This window comes from Ambystoma mexicanum, chromosome 14, assembly GCF_040938575.1.
Source record: "Ambystoma mexicanum isolate Mex_15411 chromosome 14, UKY_AmexF1_1, whole genome shotgun sequence".
Taxonomy (NCBI): domain Eukaryota; kingdom Metazoa; phylum Chordata; class Amphibia; order Caudata; family Ambystomatidae; genus Ambystoma; species Ambystoma mexicanum.
The window spans coordinates 197953432-197972825 of NC_090940.1; the positions used below are offsets into that span (position 1 = coordinate 197953432).

General features: G+C 45.9%; 1 protein-coding gene across 10 annotated transcripts in view; it reads left to right on the forward strand.

Annotated features, from left to right (window-relative positions):
* PPM1A (protein phosphatase, Mg2+/Mn2+ dependent 1A) overlaps nt 1–19394 on the forward strand; it is an 896181-nt gene that overhangs the window by 34715 nt on the left and 842072 nt on the right. For 4 of the 10 annotated variants that reach the window (XM_069638915.1, XM_069638913.1, XM_069638911.1 and 1 more), the window contains exon 2: nt 15855–15929. The exons of 4 other annotated variants lie outside the window; for them this stretch is intronic. Coding sequence is in view for 2 of the 6 variants with exons in the window: in XM_069638908.1 (XP_069495009.1) it covers nt 6342–6350 (9 nt within the window). In the remaining 4 variants the exon portion in view is untranslated. Of the gene's footprint in view, nt 1–6329; nt 6351–15854; nt 15930–19394 lie in introns of those variants that run through there. 2 more of the 10 variants (XM_069638908.1, XM_069638917.1) reach the window with 1 other exon arrangement.

The following is a 19394-nucleotide window of genomic DNA, read 5'->3' on the forward strand; positions in this document are numbered from 1 at the left end:
ATAAAGACGAATTGCTGCACATTCCGGAGCCAGAAACGTTGCCTGCATTGGTGGAACAAGTCTTACGCATTGACCACAGGTTAACCGAACGACGGAGTGAACGCCGCAGATCTGACAGGTATCAACCAATTCTTCCAGCACAGAACCCCGGACTGGCTGTTTCTACCGATGTAGGTCCAGAACCCATGCAGTTGGGTGCCGTAAGAGGTCCGTTATCCGAGATTGAAAAGAAAAGAAGACGACAGAAGAACTTGTGCATGTATTGCGGTGGTTCTGGCCATTTTCTAGGCACCTATCCGCTACGTCCTCTGAAGAAACAGGAAAACTAACAGGCCCGTTGTTTGAGGCGAAGGCAGCAGCGGGCCGCCCTTCTGAATCCGTCCTTCCTCCCATGAACTCAGTACCTTTGTTGATCCTGAAAGTCGGTGTTGCTTGGCTTGGAAAGTGTGTGAAGACCTGGGCCCTTCTGGATTGCGGAGCGTCTGGCAACTACATCGATGCCTCGTTCGCGATTGCCAATGGGATCCGTTTACATAACAAGGAACGACCAACGGTGGTCGAGGTGATCGATGGTTCTACTTTGTCTTCTGGTCCGGTTTGCCAACACCCCGATCCCTTGTGGCTCTCTGTGGAAGGGCATCTCGAACGTATCTCATTGGACGTCATCAAGTCTCCTTCATTTCCGGTGGTGCTGGGTTTACCATGGCTGTTGTATCACAATCCCTAGGTCGACTGGACCGCTCGCTCCTTAGTGTTCTCTTCGACACGTTGTCCTCGTGACTGTGTACTTCACGAAACCTTTACTGCAATATTGGAGTCCCTCAATCCTGCTGATTTATCTGCTCGTTTATGTGCCACTCAATCGGTTCCTCATGAATATGCCGGATACCACAAGGCGTTCTCCAAGCCTGAGGACATACCACTACCACCCCATCGGCACTTTGATTGTTCCATTGACGTCATGCCTGGTGCGATCATTCCCCACGGCAAGATTTATTCGTTGACTCACCTCGAGAAAGGCATCCTACAGGAGTACATTACGGATTGCCTCAACAAGGGCTACATAGTGCCGTCCAAATCCCCTGCAGGATTCCCGTTGTTCTTCGTCAAGAAGAAAGAGGGCACTTTGCGTCCTTGTATCGACTACCGTCAACTAAACGAGATCACGAGGAAGGACAGGTACCTGTTACCACTCATCCGGGACATCATCGAATCCCTGAAATCAGCACAGATCTTCACCAAGCTGGATCTAAGAGGGGCCTATCACTTGGTGCAGATTAAGAAGGGAGATGAGTGGAAGACGGCCTTCAAAACACCTATTGGTCACTTCGAATACAGGGTGATGCCGTTTGGCCTCTGCAACGCCCCGGCAGTCTTCCAAGGGTTCATGGACGATGTCTTTTCTGACCTTATTGGAATATCTGTCTGGGTTTACCTTGACGACATTCTGGTTTTTTCTGATACTCATACTGAACACGTGGCGCATGTACAGGAAGTCCTCCATAGATTAATACACAACGGCCTGTATGCCAAAATTGAAAAATGCCAATTTCATAGGGAGAGCATGGAGTTTCTGGGTTACGTGATCAGCAACACAGGAGTACAGATGGATCCCGCAAAACTGCAAGCTATACGAGAATGGAAATCGCCACATGACGTAAAGTCACTTCAAAGGTTCTTGGGCTTTGCCAACTTTTATCAGCGTTTCATTCCACGCTTTTCTCAACTGGCCAACGGTCTAACCCGCCTGACCAGTACCAAGGTGCCGTTTCTCTGGGACACGCAGGCCGAGGAGGCATTCCGGGAATTAAAAAGATCATTCATGTCGGCTCCTGTTCTTAGACATCCAGATGATGTAAAACCATTTGTGGTTGAAACAGACGCTTCGGACTACGCAATTGGGGCGGTCTTACTACAGCAAGATGCAGTCACGGGAATGGAGCACCCGGTGGCATATTACTCGAGGAAATTGTCAGTGAGTGAGAGAAACTATGCAGTGATAGAAAAAGAATAACTGGCGATAAAGGCTGCCTTCGAGGAATGGCGACATCACTTGCTGGGTGGGAGGTACCCGGTGGTGGTTCGCACGGATCACCGTAATCTACAGTTCCTGCGCTCTTTACAATGCAGAACCTCCCGGCATGCTCGTTGGGCCTTTTTCTTTTCACAGTTCGATTTCACCGTCACATACATTCCTTGTTCCCAGAACACTAAGGCTGATGCCTTTTCTCGGTCTCTGGAAAACAACGTTGAAGGTGTCAAGGAACCGGAACCTCTGATAGCGTCCAAACATTTTCTATCGATGATGACTCCCCAGCTCCAACAGTTGATTGAGGCCACACAAACGGATCCCTCAAGAACACAGATACTACAACGTGCTGACATCAGGGAACGTGACGGCTTGTTGTTCTTCAAGGATCGTCTGTACGTTCCCACATTGGAACTCCAGAAAATCGTTTTACAGAATTGTCATGATTCCGTCGTTTGCGGTCACCGTGGAGTCCGCACAACACAAGAACTGGTTGCACGACAGTACTGGTGGCCTGGATGGGCTACATTGATAAAGCACTACGTGGACTCTTGCCCTGTATGCGCCCAGACCAAGATTCCTCGCAAAAGGCCCGTTGGTCTTCTGAAACCCACGCCAACGCCGCCGTACCCTTGGCATACCATCGCCACGGATTTCATCGTTGACCTGCCCCTGTCTGGTGGTTTCACGTGTATAATGGTGGTGGTGGATTGTTTCACCAAGACTGCTCATTTCTTGCCCTTTCCTAAGCTGCCCACTGCATCCCAGATGGCACGATGTTTTCTACACGAGGTGTATCGTCTTCATGGTCTTCCGGAGAAGATTTTGTCAGACAGGGGGTCTCAATACATCTCTTCCTTTTGGGGCCAACTGTGTCGGCATTTGGACATTCAGCGAGCCCTGATTTCCGGCTATCATCCGCAGACTAATGGACAGACGGAACGTACCAATCAGACCCTTGAGCAATACCTACGTTGTTATGCCAATGCTACCCAAGACAACTGGTCTGAATGGTTGGACACCGCGGAAGCAGCTTACAACAACGCTGTTCATTCCGCTACCGGACTCAGCCCTTTTTATTGCTCTACTGGTCTTCATCCCAGACTGCTGCCTGTTCATCCAACATCTTCCAGTGCCGTTCCATCTGCAGATGCCCTGGTGTCCCTGATCCGCGATCAACATCGTCTGGCGGCCGGTACCTTGGCAGCGGCACAAGCACATATGAAGGAGCAGGCTGACAGGAGACGGAGCCCTGAGCCTGTCCTTCATGTTGGGGACATGGTTTGGCTGTCCTCCAAGAATCTACCGGTACGCAACTTACCTGTGAAACTAGCTCCCCGCTTTTTTGGTCCCTTTCGCATCACAGGGCGTATTTCGTCTGTTGCCTTTCGTTTATCTTTGCCTCGCTCTTGGAGGATCCATCCTGTCTTTCATGTTTCCCTTTTCAAGCCCTACGTGCCCGATCTTTTGGGTCGTACCTGTTCCCGTCCTGCCCCGGTCTTGGTTCGGGGGGGTCCCTGAATTTGAGGTGCAGGAGATATGTGATTCACGGATTTGGCGAGGTGCTTTGCAGCTTCTGGTCAGCTGGAAGGGTTATCCTGCTTGTGACCGTACTTGGGAACCGCGCTCCTTCGTGCATGCACCGCGCCTGGTTCGGGACTTCTATCTCCGCTACCCTTGGAAACCCGGTGCTCCGGGGTTGTCCGGGAGGGGGTATGGTGTCACGCCGCGTGCTCGCTCGCGGGCGCCACTTACCTGTCCTGGGGTCCCTGGTCCACGGCCGCAGCGGTCTCCTCCTTCATGGAGACTGTACCCGCGGTGGCGTCTCTCCTCACGCCGACCCGCGGTTCGGATGGGCGCCATGGACGCCGCCATCTTGCGAGGATCTGCGCATGCGCAGTGTCGGAACATGCGTTCCAAGCCTCGCTTTGACCCCGGGCCATAAAAGGGCATCGCATACACAGGGACAGCGCGTCTCAACGCGGTTGTTACTGTGTATGCGCGGCTGGAGTCCTGGCGTTTGGTTCCAGCCCTCCAGTTCCCTGTTCAAACCTTTTCTGCCTAGTTCTGCCTCATCTCCTTATTCCCGTCCTGCTTCCTGGTCCCCCTACTCTTTCTGCCCTTTATTTCTGATTCCTTGCCCATTCCTGGTTTAGGGTAGAGTAGGTCCTGTCTGGGTTCCTAGTTGTAGTGGGGGACTCTCCTGTCTGTACTGCCTTTCTTGCAGTTCACCTTCCTTTGCCTGTCTTGTGCCCTGCCGGTACCTGTGCCTTACTTACTTTTGGAAATTCCTGAGTTCATCCCTGTTATCATCGGTGATTTCATCAAGCCTTCTCAGCCAGTGGAAACACTGTCCCGACGTCACGCAAATTCTGAGAAGTGCCACCCGTGACGTTGGGAGTTGGTTCAGTGCCGTCCTGTGTTATATCGCCAGGAGGGGATTGGGCTAATTTCTCGCGTTACCCATTCATCGGCCATCATACATCGACATACTGGCAACCTCAACTCCACGGTCTACAGGAAGCAGAGGTAGCTCACGATCTCGTGAAGATTTGTTTAACACTCTGAGACTGCTCTCTCATGTTCTCAACTCCCGCCTCACTGCTCGCTACTCCAAGTAATCCTCAGTCTTCATCCTCCTTGATCTCTCTGCTGCCTTTAACACCGTTGATCACCCCTTACTTCTCAACACTCTTTCCTCTTTTGGTTTCAAAGGCTCAGTCCTCAACTGGCTCTCCTCCTAAGTTTCCCATCGCTCTTTTACCGTCTCCTGGGGCGGTCGTACCTCCTCTACTCTTCCCTTGGAATACGGTGTACCCAAGGCTCTGTCCTTGGCCCTTTTCTATTCTTTCTTTACACCTCCCTTCTTGCCCCTATCATTTCTTCCTTCGGTATTTCTCACCACTTCTACGCCGATGACACCTAGCTTTTCCTCTCATTTTCTTCCTTCACTCCTGACCTCCATCTTAATCTCTCTTCTTGTCTTACTTCCATTGAAATCTGGATGTCATCCCACTTTCTCTCTCTCTCTCTCAATACAGACAAGACTGAAGTATTATTCTTCCCCTCAACACTCTTCCTCCTCCTCCCCCTCCTTTTATTCATTTTCCTCCCTCTAATCTTCCTCTCTCTGCCCATGCTCGTAATCTAGGCATTTACTTTGACTCCTCCCTCTCCTTCACCCACCATATTTGTCCTACTTCCCGCGCATGTCGCTACCACCTTTTCAATATACGGAAAGTCTGCTCCTCTCACCTTCCATGACACTAAATCTCCTCCCTCATCTTCTCTCGTCTTTTCTACTGCTCTTCTCTCCTCTTCTGACTCCTTACTTCCCATCTTGCCCCCCTCAAATCCCTCTACCACTCTGCCATTCCTATCCTCTGTCTTCTCTCTCCTCACAACTCCATCTCCTCCTCGCTCTCATCGTGGCTGGCTTTCCTTTCATTCCCAACTTCAATTCCACTTCCTCTGTCTTGTCTTTAAATCTCTTCACGCTCTTGCTCCCCCATATCTCTCCTCTTTTATTCTACACTCCCTCCCGCTCTCTCCGATCTGCCGATCTCTTCCTTCCCTCTGTCCCCCGTCCCCATGGGCCTCTTCGTTTTCGCTCCTTTCAGCTCCTTGCCCCCCTCCACTGGAACTCCCTTTCTCTCTCTCTCCGTTCCATCCCCAACTATTTCTCCTTTTCGTGAATCCTTGAAATCTCTTCTCCACTCCCCGACACTCCTATCCCCTCCCACCTTCCTCTCCCCTTCCTTTTACCCTCCTATTCTTACCTCTCTCTCCATGCTCTGTTCCTCTTAAGTCCCCTCTCCTCCTCCTCATCCCTCATCCTCCGCCTATTCCTCTTCCTTTTTCCCACTTCCTTCCCCCTTCTCCGCCCCATCCTGCCTCGTTTATCTTCACTGGCAAATTGTTCTACTTACTGTATTACTGGTTTGATTCATATTTTTTAATTGCTTCTACTGTTTTTATTGTATCCTTGTTATAATGTGAAGCGCATTGGCGTAAAGCGCTATATAAACATAAACATATCCAGGAGCTCTTTTAGTGCCTGCTAATACAATCTTAATTTTGAACCTTGTAGGGGCAGGGAAATGTTTAGCCGGTTCCCATGAACGATTATAGAGAGGAATGCCTTCCAATCCACCAAATATTGGAGAATCCTGTCAGTATCTTGAGTCACAAATACTGGAGACTTCAAACCCAGACACTCCATCCAGGATGACAAGAGGACGGCAAGTGGTGCTGTGATGTGAAAACCGACCAGAATTGCAGGTGCAAAGGAGTGAAGGATGGATCATATTCCATGAAGAAGGTAACTGAAGCCTTATGGTAACAAGACTGATTTTCTGTGCTGTGGTAAAGGGGCCCAAGAATCGAGCATCAAGTTTGGAGGGTACCAGATGACATAGTAGGTTCCTGTCAGACAGCCAAACCTAGTCAGAGTTCTGCATCTATCGTATCTGAATTCCATTTTGTCTTGCGCCTTGACAAGATGGGACTGAACCAGCCGGTGAGTCTCCTGTATTTCTTTCACTAGCACAGCGTGTCTGTAGACGGTACGTGTGTCTCGGGCCTGAGCGTGATCGGAAAGACTATTCGGCGTATTCCATAGGCAGCATAGACTAGCGAAGTATAGGTCGAGGCGTGTGTGGCATTGTTCTAAGCAAATTCTGCTATTAACAGAAGCAACCAGTTGTCTGCAAATGCGGTGGAATAGCAACAAAGGCATTGTTCAATTGCATGGTTGACCCCCTCCGTCTGACCATTCGTCTGGGGATGAAATCCAGAAGATAGTTTACGATCATTTTGTACGGTTTTACAGAGCTGCTTCCAAAACTGGTAGATGTACTGAAGCCCCCGTTTCTGAGACAATGGACGAGGGCATTCCGTGTAGACGGTAGATTTCTCTGAGAAAGACATGCGCTAGTCCCAAGTTTTGCCCGGAATGAGCAGTGGTAAGAGTTTACCAAGGGGCGTGGGGGTGCTTTCAAACTGGTGTGGGGTTTTTAGATTTGTATGGTTTGTTCTAAATTCTACCAGAACTAAGCCCCAAGTAATGTCTCCCTTCTTGACATGCTGCCTTGAACACCAATAATACTTTCTTCAAGAAAGAATAATTGTTTTCACTGCTTGTTGGGGTCTTGGAATGATGTGTGACTGGGTGTTTAGGTCATCTTGCTGCCTTAAGAGTACTGCACCTATAGCCCATAGAGGTATCGGCTTGTACTACGAATGTGTTCTGGGTGTTTGTCACAGTATCTGTTCTCTGGTCAATTCTCAGCATCTAGAGTCCATTTGAGCGTTTTTCATTTTCGTAGTAAGCAGGTAATATGCTGGACCCATAGGGAATAAAGTTGCACGGCCAAGAAATTGTTGTTCTTGTCAAACAGACATGGGAGCTTGCCAATCGCAGAATAGCTTCTGTCTTTTATGGTTCCATGGCGATGCCTTCAAGAGAAAGAACATAGCTGAGATGTTGCAGAGTTCACGCTAAAGAAACATTTCTCAGGTTTATCCTTCAGCTGATTCCAGTGTAGATGGTTGAGCACCTCACTGAAATGTTGAAAGTGGCCAATAACAGTCTTGGAATAGATTAAAATATCATCCAAATATATGATGACGGATATATACAGAAGAGACGAAAATATTCTGTTGACAAACTATTGAAATATTGCAGCAGTGTTTGCCAGGCTGAACGGCATCAGTCAGTACTCATATAAGCCAAAGGGTGCGTGGAAGGCTGTTTTCCACTCATTCCACGATCTTATCCTGACTAGGTGGCAAGCGCCCCATGGATCTAGTTGAGTAAATACACACACTTGCCGTACATCTTTGAGAAAGTCGAGAGATGAGGTAAAGGATTCTTATCTTTGGGAGTGATCTTGTTTAACCCTACATAGTCCAGGCATGGGTTAAGTTGTGAAGTATCCATCTTTGAGACGAAGAAAAATGCTGCACACCCTGAGGCTCTTGACTTTGTTATAAGGTTGTTCTTGGCATTCCTATCCAGATTTGATCCCAAGGCCTCCTTCTATGTCTTAGCAGGAAGAACTTAATGACCTAATGTTCTGGTCTATGCACAGGTAGTTCTGTTCAGAGGGCTCGGAAAACATTTTGGTGAAATTGGCATATTCCAAAGCGGATGGATACATGGCTCAACATTAAGATTAGATAAGCAGGAGCTAAGCGGAGCTCTTGGTTATCCTGCATTAACCAGTGACCAGGAGCTACCATTAAGGAACGAGAAGTTAGTACATATCTTTCCACAAATCAAACTTCTACGTAAGATGGAAACACATTTTGTTCCAGTATTTATGACCCCTTATGCTTTAAATGTCATACAGATGTGTCTTAAAGTTTTTATTTATAGGTTGTCTTAAAAGCATCATTTGGCCTGGGCAGCCAAAACTAGCTCCTGGTAGCTGTTGGTGTCAAGCTAACCAGGCAACAAGCAGGAGCTAAATAGCTCCTTTTACCCTCAATTTCGTACCCTAAGATACAAGGGTGTCTTGATTAAATTAAATGGTAGTGCTTCCATATGCTGTCCTATAGGAATGACCAGTGGGGTAGTTTCCTCACATACTCTTCTAGAACTTGCTGTCCATCCACCGCTTTTGTTGTATGGTAGTGTTAGGCAGGGTTGCCACTGCTTGGGCCTCCGCCCATTGTCGATTCATAAAGATTTCTGTTGCTCTGCATTCTAGAAAAGCAGGAAATGCGACCGTAAGTCTGCCTGTAGAGTGTATTCTGTCTAAGCGAACCAATTATTAATTTCCAAGACTGGTCTGTTTCAGGCTGCAACATTTTAGGACCTTCCTTATTCGCCTGTGCCAAGATCCCACTTAGGAACGTGAGCTGACGTTTTCCAGATGTCTTATAGGGCAATCCTTGACCAGCTGACCCTTTGTGCCACAACATATACAAAGAACTCTGCTTGATGCAGTCTTTCTTCTTTCAAAGGACCCAGAGCTGTGCCTGTCGGCATTGGCTCAGCTTCGGTTTCAGGGTCTTCTAAATATAGTGCTGCTGGATGAGAGAAATCTTTAGAGCTACGAGTCGCTTTTCATTTAACTGTTCTTAAAGGCGATAGTCCAACTGGAGAAACCAGAGTGACCATGTATGCAAAAGATGCAGGTTGAGTTACTTGTGCTAGCTAGTCTTTCATTTCTTCAGTCAGTCCCAGGCAGAAAAGTGTAGTCCTCCGGCCATCCTGTCTTATTTGCCAGTTGTTTAAATTTGGTCACGTAGCTTGATGTGTCTCAAGACTCCTGGGAGGAGCCCAAAAGTTGTTCTTGGGTGATGAACATTGCCTCTGTACCCTCGCACATTCCCTGGAAGGGAGTCAGAAAGGTAGGGTATTTGTTCAATACTTGACGGTTGGAACTGAAAAAAGGGGTAATCCATGCCCAGGGGTTTCCAATTATGTATTGCACATTGGCGCGGTTGGTCAGGAATTGGTGTGGGCGAAGGGTGAATTGGATTACACAATGGTCTAGAATTCCATAAGTCTTTTAGGGTAACCATCTTACTTGTTTTCAAAGCCAGTGTTCCCTAGGAATTCTAAAGGAATATTTTCTCATGCAGCTGCAGCTTGTAGTAAAGTGTGATTCTCAAGACAGAGCACCTGTACCGCATAGGTCAACTTTTGCACTGCGTCCACCAGACTCTGCATCTGCTCCATGTCTGTGGTGTTGGCAAGGCGTTCCAAACTGTCAGAATGGCCACTATTTACAGTAGACTGTCTGATAATTTACCAGTGGTTTGGAGCACTGTCTGGAGTCCAGAAGATGGGGCCTTTCCCTCTAGAAGGCCATCCTGCCAGCAAAGGTCACTAGCTTTCAGGAATCCCCTGCCACCAGGTGCAGACGGACAAGGGGGATACCCTATGGGGTTGAACCCCACCCCCTCGCCCCCTCTAAGCAAGGGAGAACAGTCAGTCTCCACGAATTTCCAGAAGAGAAGATGCAGAAAGAGTCCAAGATGGTAGCACTCTGGAGAATAGTGGGACAAGGTGGTCAAGTGGAGGAATGATGTTCTCCTAAGGTTGGATGAACACAAAGAGACAAAGCAGCAAGGCAACAGGCAGGGAATTAATAACTAGAGAAACGGGAGCAGACATACTGGCGGAACCTCAGCTCTGCAAGCTTATACTGCTGCAATGCAGGTTGCAGCCTCGAAAGCTGGCAATTGAAGGTGCATTTCAGAAAGCATGTGATGTAGATTAGAAAGTCTTTCAAGAACTAGACCGCTGTTCTTCTAAGCAGAAGGCGTAACAGGCCCCTAGCAGTCCTGTGTTACAAGGACTCGAAAAGGAAATGCATGTTGGTTATCACTGGGCTCTGGTGTAAGAGGGTGAAAAGAATCCTCACTTAGCTCACACAGAGAAACCTATATTCCTTGGGTCTAGGGTGAGTGTTGTACCTTGAGTGTAGCACTCTGGAATCCCAACCGTGTCTGCTTCCAGGCTTCTTGGTCTTCAGGGGTGTCTTCCGCTCTTGGGATACAGTCAGGTGACGGACATCATTGCGCACCTGTAATCTATATATATATTTTTTTTTCTGACGCTCATCCGGGTGTGAAGGTCAATCTACATTAGTCAATAGCTTATCCTCCATGAGGCTGTACCGGAAAGGTGCACGGTTGTCGTCCAAGGAGCCATTGCGTCAGACTTGTGTTGGACTACTCTGTCTTGAGTTAGCCAAGTGAGGGGTTTGTGTCCAACTACTTTTGAACTAAAACTTCCATGTCTGATCTGGTTTACGTAAGACAACATCAAAAAATTGGAAGGAAGGTGAAGTAAGACCAAAAATGGTTTTATTGTTTTCATTTTTGGTTTCATGTTTTTTTTAATTCATCTTTTAATATAGGCGAGTTACGCTGGCTTTATTTATTACATTTATTACACGCCCAGACCCTGAGGTATCACAGCGTAGTTGCAGACATCTTAAACATTGAAATTGGGGCTAGTTACTTACATATTAGCAGATACATAAAGTTACAAAATAGTTTTTAAGGCATAGACTGTTTATACATAGGACAAGACAGTACAGCAAGCATATTTATTTACAGGAGCAGCTCACTCTGCCATCGGGTGGAGATTGTATTAGCCCTGGAGAGACTAATAGCGCCTATGCGAATGACTGGTATTGGCTAGAATTGGTTAAATAGCCAAGTTTTTAAGGATTATTTTTTAACTTGGGAAGGATTCCTCGTTTTTAATATTGAGAGGAAAGGAGTTCCAGTGTTTGGGGGCAAGGACTTGGAAACTGCTACCTCCTGCTGTAGAACATTTGTACCGCGGGATCTCAAGGAGAGAGTTGTTATTGGATCGGAGGGTACTACTGGATGTTTTGATGGTGATGGTCATGTAAATGTGGGGGAGGGGCGCGGCCTTTTTAGTTTTGAAACTAATTCTGCCCTTAATGGGAAGCCAGTGAGTCTCCCTCCTAATGTTGGATATGTGCTCAGATTTGTTTACACCTAATGCTGCCCGTAATGCTTTATTCTGCATTATTTGTAATTTGCTAAGGTTTGTGGTGGAAGTTCCTAGTAGTAAAGCATTACAATAATCTAATTTTGACAAAATCAGAGCTCTGTCCAAAGTAATACAGTTTGTAGGCGTGAGGAATTGGCAGCCTAATGCGTCCTCCACATCATACACATCTAAATTAAATCGCAAGTGCCGAGATGTGTTTGACCATGGAGCCCATTCCACTGGAGCATAAATCCTTGTCTATAAATTAAATGATATTTTATTTATATTGCGCTCATACATAAGTGTTTCACAGCGCCACCAGGCAAAGGTAGAGGAACAGGAGAACAAACTACAATCTTACTAGGCCCAGTGACATGAGTGTCCCACCAACACTTTCGCCCGCCCCTTAGTTACCGCCAGGCACCACAGTGATGTGGAATTGTCGAGATATTGGCAATCCCCACACTACCTGAGAGGTTGACATTGGAAGGTGCACTGGCCACAGGAGTATGAAGGGAGGATAAGGGGAGCTATGAGAGATCATGTTAGAGGTGGGGGCCAGAGGAGTAAGGAACCTTATATGCCAGTCGGACCCAGTTCAGGACAGAGCCACATCAGGGGAGACTACGCAAGCCGAGCGCCTCAATTCAGGATAGTGACGCAAACTAACCAACCCTACTAAAAATTTCCCTTTCTGCATACACCTCTCAAACTCCAAACCAAAACCTACAGCACAACAATCCGCACAAACTTCACTACATCGCAACAACAAAACAATAACACACATAGTCTTGCACAACAGTACACGACGACTACCGGCCGCAAACACCCCAGGCCCAGCCAACTGACCCACAGGGCTGAGGCCGCCAACAGCACATCACTGCTCTCTTGCACTTTTCCTGCTTCCTCCCACTAACTCAACCTCCCCTCCTCTTTCAGAGCCGCCGGAGCGCCAGGGGACCACTCCGGTGGTGATAGTGCGTGGTACAAATGTTCTTTAACATTAACATTAACATGGTGAGGTTGGCATCTAGGTATACTCCTATTGTTTTTACTTTTTTTTAAGTACTGGAATCAGCATGCCATCAATGTTGATTGACAAGTAATCTGGGTGAAGGGTGCCTATTTTGGATTTGGAGCCAACAATGATAATCTCTTGTCTTCTCATCGTTAAGGCAGAGGCTATTAAGGGACATCTAGTTTTGGATAATGGCATATCATTTGTTAATGGGTAATGTGTCTTGGTCATAGTTCCCAGAAATAGGAATGAGGATCTGGGTGTCGTCTGCAAAATTGGTGTAGATGACACCCATATCGTCTAATGCCGAGCAGAGGAGCTTCGTGTAGGCATTATAAAGGGTTGGAGAGAGGCAAGAGCCTTGAGGTACACCAATGGGGACTGCTATGGGATCGGCAGCATCTTTGTCAATGGAGACTCTGGATGTGCGTTCGGCTAGAAAGGATTTTACCCAGAGTGTAGCATTATTTGAAAAGCTGAAGTCTTTGGCTAGAGTGGAGCATAGTTTATCGTGATCTACAAGGTCGAAGGCTGCCGATGAGTCCAACAGCAGTAGAATACAGAGTTTACCCGAGTCTCTAATGGCGTGGATTTTCAAATCGATGAGTGCTGTTTCCGTGCTATGGTTCGGCCTAAATCCCGATTGTCCAGCTCCCAGGAGATGGGTTAGCTCCAGGTGGGTTTGAATTTGTGAGTATGCTTTTTTGTCTATGATTTTAAGTAAGAATGGGGCTGTAGTTATTGGTCGGTAATTGGTGGGCACAGCAGGGAAGGGTAGTTTTTTGTTTTTAGAAGCAGTGTGACCCAGGCTTCTTTGATGCTGGCTCGGACCAAGTTTGTGCTGAAGGACGCATTGACAAAATTAGTAATGCTAGGGGTGAGGGAAGAAGCACATGATTTGACTAAGTGCGCTGGGAAATTGTCACCTTTGCAGTTAGTAGCTTTCAGCTTGGCGATAGTATTATTCACTAGTTCTTGGGACACTGGTGTGCAGTTGAATAGTGGGGTATTGTGGGCCTTGGAATTAGTGGGAGTGTTACAGTCGGTATTTTTTCAGCTAGTTTTTTTTTTGTTGATTATTTTCTTTTGTAGCAGCTCAATTTTGGAGGCTAATGCATCTTGGATGGTGGTGCACCATTCTTTGCTAGTGTTAGCTGGGATGGATGGTGGGATAGGGTTTTCCAACTCTGAGGATAGAAAACAGTCCTTTTGAGTCCGAGGAGGCATTGCTGATACGGGTGTTATAAGCATCGGCTTTGTGAGTAATAATTGCCGCTTTGTAGGTTTTGTTTGCAGCATTGAGGCTTTGGCGGAGTCTGTAGTGGGAGATTTTTTTATGGATGTGTTCAAGTTAGCGTTTAATTCGCCTTAGCATACTAACTCATCATTGAACCAGAAGGATGTATTTTTATCGGCACATCTTGTTTCAGTTGTGAGAGGTGCTAAAGAGTCTATTGTAGTGGTAAGGCAATTATGGTAGGTGCCTGCCAGAAGGCTTGGATTGTCACTAGTGATATGGTTGGTTGTTGGGGCTTTAATTAAGATAGGGTTTAGGTTCTCAGGTGAGAGTGTACGGGTGTTTCTCGTTTCGTAGGTGTCCATTGTCTTAGCAGGGCATATTTCATTGCATGTGATGGAGAAGTTCACACTGTAGTGGTCTGTCCATACTAATGGTATGATCTCAATAGCTAAGGTGACGTTGAGTCAGAGTATCCAATCCAATGTCCTACACTTAATATGGGTGGGGGCATTCACCAATTGTGTGAAGTGCATATTTTTAATTCGTTGTGTACTGCATCATCTGCGTCTGCAGCAAAATATATATTGGCAGCACGAAACGAGCTTTAAGAATTCGGATACGTGAACACCTGTCTAAGATTGGCAGCCAGGACCCATCCATACCACTAGCGGCACATTGGCAAACTGTGCACCAACTGCACAATAAATCAGAGATCCGATTTATTGGTTTACAGCAGGTCATTTTGAACAAAAGGGGTGGCGATAGGTTGAACGCATTGAGAAAAGCTGAGGCCAGAACAATGTTTTTTCAATTCCACAGCCACAGGCCTCAACAGTGACAATGAAATGGTCTATTTTTTGTAATGTTGGACAACTGATACATAGCTACCATTTTTTCATCATTTTTTGTGTTTTGGTCTGCATCAGTATCTAATTTATCTGATAGAGGATTCCACTTTTTTCTGAAGCTTATTTTTCGGTTAGCAAGCTGACACCCTTACTGTGTCCTTATGCATACTTGAATGACTTCATGCAATTATTTCTGCTTGTTCCGCTTGCATTTATGTACACTTAAATGATTTCACGCAATTAATCTGTTTATCCTGTTTGCATTATGCACAGCACTTACTTTTAATTTAATTATGATTGACAGAGTAAACACAAGGTTTTGAATCATGATAAATGTGCGTTGATGACACTGTATGTTAGGACCGCCTTTATAAATGGCGGCCGTCACCTCCAAGCTGGAGAAAATCCATTACAGCAGACGTATTCGAACGCCACAAGGCACGTAGATCCCCGTGCAAGCAACGCTGGACGCGTTGCCATAGACAACGTCTTTGTTAGAGTTGATAAAATGACGTATATGGGCCATTTTCCCATTCACAGTACTTGCCTTTAATTTAATTATGATTTGAAAGAGTAAACACAAGGTTTTGAATTATGTTAAATGTGCGCTGAGGACACAGTATTTTCCGTGCATTCGGACCGCTTTTATAAATGGCGGCCGTCACCTCCAAGCTGGAGGAAACTCATTACGGTGGACGTAATCAAACGCCACAAGACACGTAGATCCCCCTGGCAACGCTGGATGCGTTGTCATGGACTACGTCTTTGTTAGATTGATAAAATGGCGTACATGGGCCATTTCCCTATTCTTGCCAACGCGTGTGATTTTGTTTCCATTGAATTAAGGTAAGCCACAAGAAGCTTAGGCCCCTTTAATGTTCTGTCAGCAAATGCGTTATGCAGCAAAGGCAACACTTGGTCTCTCTAGTTCCTTGATCCGGCTTTAATGGGCTTTTCGTTTTACTTTTAATGGTTAACTTTGAATTTACACAGGCAGCGTGTAGCACGTATTTTCTGGCATTCTCAAAACTTATTCTTTATCAATCTCCTGTCTTAAACCACAGTTCACAAACATTTATGAATCCACCGAGATGTAACTTTGAACTGAGAAAGCACATAATGCTATTCACATGGCACTTACACGTAATAGAGTTTCTTTGGCTGCAATGTCTCTTTGCTGAATGACGAGCGCTTTTGTTATAGTGATACCTGAGATTACGTTTAACTGATTGCAGATACAGTTTTGGGGATCTAACCCCGTTACCACTACATTGACATACAGTCTTTCGGATTGGTTCATCGAAATTCGGGTAAGCGCCATTATGGCGTTTTTCCTTGAACTTATTACGTTGATTAATCATATGTGCAAACATTACTTACTCAATAATTATTAAATGTTCTGTTCTTCTCTCATCCTTTTGTATTGTCTCTATATTGTTTCATGTTATTTTATTGACTGTGTTTTCGCCACAATGTGTTTATTATTTTTTGACATGCTTTTTTGTACCCTTGCATCCGCCCCCTAACCAACCCTTGTTTTTCTGTCTATCTATCAATCTTGTTATTTGATAATGCCTATTATGGCATGATGTTTTGATGTTTTAATTTCCTTGTCATTTTATGATTGCATCGATGCTGTTGTTACACAATCTTTGATATTTTTTGCTTATTTTATTTGATGTTAAACCAGCCCAGATTTGAAAAAGGTTCAAAGTGAGCCGAAACATGTTATCACTTATGGGCTTTACCTTACCACTTAATGTGTGACAATACAACACAATTAAATGACCGTATAACTGGTGGCGCTGAGTCCTGGAATTCTTTTCTATTCTACATATTTTTAAGGGTACTGTGGAGGGCTTCAGCTTTGTGGTCTTGGCTGTCATTGAAACCTAAATTAGTATTGGGTTTGATGAATCGGGCTAGGCTAGTAAGAGGAGTATGTCTACCTCTGGCTGGGAGCTAGAATTGGGCGATCTGTAGATCACCACTAGGTTAATAGTCGTTTTGTGATTAGTATCGAGTGTGGCTAGTAGGATTTCATAGCCTTCTGGGTTTTCAATGGGACATGATCTTAATTGAAGGTTGTATTTAGCTATGATGGCTACACCACCTCAAACTGTATTAGTTCTGTCCGTCCTGAGGACGGTATAGTCTGGTGGGATGGCAATAGCGGGCAAGCGTCCAGACGCTTGGTGGAGCCAAGATTCTGTGACTATTAGTATGTCCAATTGTTGATCGATGATAATGTCATGTGTCTCGGAGGCATGGGCTCCTACAGATCAGGCATTGATGAGGCTACCTTTAAGGTGGACAGGGAGCTCGATTTTGGGTTCAGTGGTGGTAGTCGGAGTTTGGGCATCAGCGGGACTGGCAGATTGTTTAGTGGTGACTGTTACAGTTGTCTTTGAATAGGGTTGATTGTGGCAGGATTGTTGCGGAGGGTGCTTACTTTGGTACGTGACCTAAGGCGAACAAGTCTGGTGATGCCCTGAGTGGGGGTCGACTTAATCTGAATGGGCCTGGTAATGTCTGAGTTATGGAGGAACGTAGTCCTTTGCGTGTGTGATCGAAGTCTGGTGTCACCCTGTGCCGGGTGAGAAGATGAATCGACAGTGGTTTTTTGTGGGTAGGTGTGATGCGACCTATATGGAGCGGTGGTGGGTGCTATCGTATTGAGGATTTTGATGGCATTGGGAGAGTTGGCAAGGTCCTGTAAAGGTGGAAATGGTGCTGGGGGTGGAGGAGGGGGTAGGAACAGGATGGGGCAAGGGATGGGATGATGCCGGGGGCACCCTAGTCTAGTCAGACCATTTCGATGGGTAATGAACTAGATGATAGTAACAAGTAGTAAAGCAATATGTATAGCAGCAAAGGTAACTCTGGTACGAGAGCACCTATACAATGCTATGAGTGCTGTATGGTTTATTTTTGTGTTCTTAGCATTTCGTTTTTACTAAGCGTAATCTAAGCAGACAAAACATTATTTATTAGTGCAGGGCATAGAAGCCTGTTGGAGACACATTCAGCATAGTAAATTAAAGAGTGAGCGATTAACAATATGGTGGAAACTTTTCTGGCTCAGCGTGTTTCTGAGTTAACCTACATACAGCAGCGCCACGCATAACATATTAGCATAGATAGTATACATTACAATAGGGTGCATTCCAATGTGACCTGGATGATGACTTGTGAGTGGCAGTCTAAGGCCCCAGACACTGGAGTGAAATCACTATTGAGAAGGCAAACAATGGCTATGGAGGCTTTAAAGGGGGTGCAGGATAATAGAACACCCAGGGCTAGCGAGGCAATAGACAACAGGTTAGAGACAAAGCGCCGTGTGCAATGATCAGGTAACAATTGTGGTGAAAGAAGATGCAGTAATCCAATTTCAGGAAATTAATATTGTTTCAATGCGGAAGCAACAACGGGAAATGCACAATGAAGGACGACCCTATCGGAGTGGGCTGGTGCCGTAGTAACGTTAGCTAGATGCAGTAGATTGTAAGTTGGATACAATAGGTTATAGAGACATTGTCGTGGGGATAGGAATAGACTTGTCAGACTCAAAGGTGGTATAGGGCATTCATGGTAGCGTGGGCAGCAAAATTCACCGTACAGAGATCCGGTGCACTCCTTTGCAGATGGTAGTCAGGTAAGTGCACAATGAGCGTACGTAAGTGCCAAGCTTACCAGCTATTCGGGTTCACAAGGATGATGCGAGGCTCCGGGGCTACGATCGAGTTCTTGCAGGGGTCTTTGGATAGGGTGGGGGAAGAGATGGGCAGCTTTGGCACAAGAGAATAAATAATTGGTGAACAGCACACAATTCCCAAATACACAATTAATATGTTAATTGCAATGTGCAAAGCGTGCGCCCTCCAGACTGGGGGAGAGATGAGGAGAGACGTTGCCTCCTGCTTAATGAGGATAAAGGAAAATGTCCAAATTGTGATATAATCCAATAGAACAACCATTTGGAAAACATAGCAGTCATCCAGCATTTTAAGTAATTATGCTAAATAAATTACAGAAAGACTGGAGTTGACGTACCATGATGATGGTAGAGGCCATATGGCTGAAACCACTGAATAAACTCAAGTCACAGTATCTTTACTCATTAGTCTGTAAGGTATACCATTTTTCAAGGTGGTGCTTGGATGCAGTGGTAAAAATCCCTTTTCTGCACTCGGCAGGTTGACACAGACACACAGACACTCTCACTCACACTCTTTTTTTCATTTTACATGTTGAGGAGTAGAATTCATGTCGGGGCGGAAGTAATTTTATGCCTGGCTAACAGCTTGCAACTTAACCTGCTCTTACCAGGGCTTGGCTGTTCATACAGACAGTCACTTTCTGCCCAATGTCCTGCCAAAGTATAATTTCACCAGACGCAAGCCAAAGTACCATAGGGCACAAAGTTGATCACCAGGGCTAGTACTGATGTTACTTACCATGAGTCATGCTCACCTAGTGGCATGACTTTCATCCAAAGCACACACTTCTTGGAATGCACAGAATCTTATTCCCACTACTAGGACATTTTACCCATAGGCTTTATTAATCTCGATGATTGTACCATGGTACAGCTTTTCTTTTTTTTGCTGACATTCTTCGGCAATGCGTCTTCCGTGACTGAAAGGGTTTCACTTATGCATGATAAGTTTGCTCTGAAATACAACTTGGATAGAAATAAAGATATTTGCAGTCCCAGCTGTTTTACAAGAGCAATGCTTGCCGCCTTGACATTGTTGTGGGGGGTGTGGCAGGAT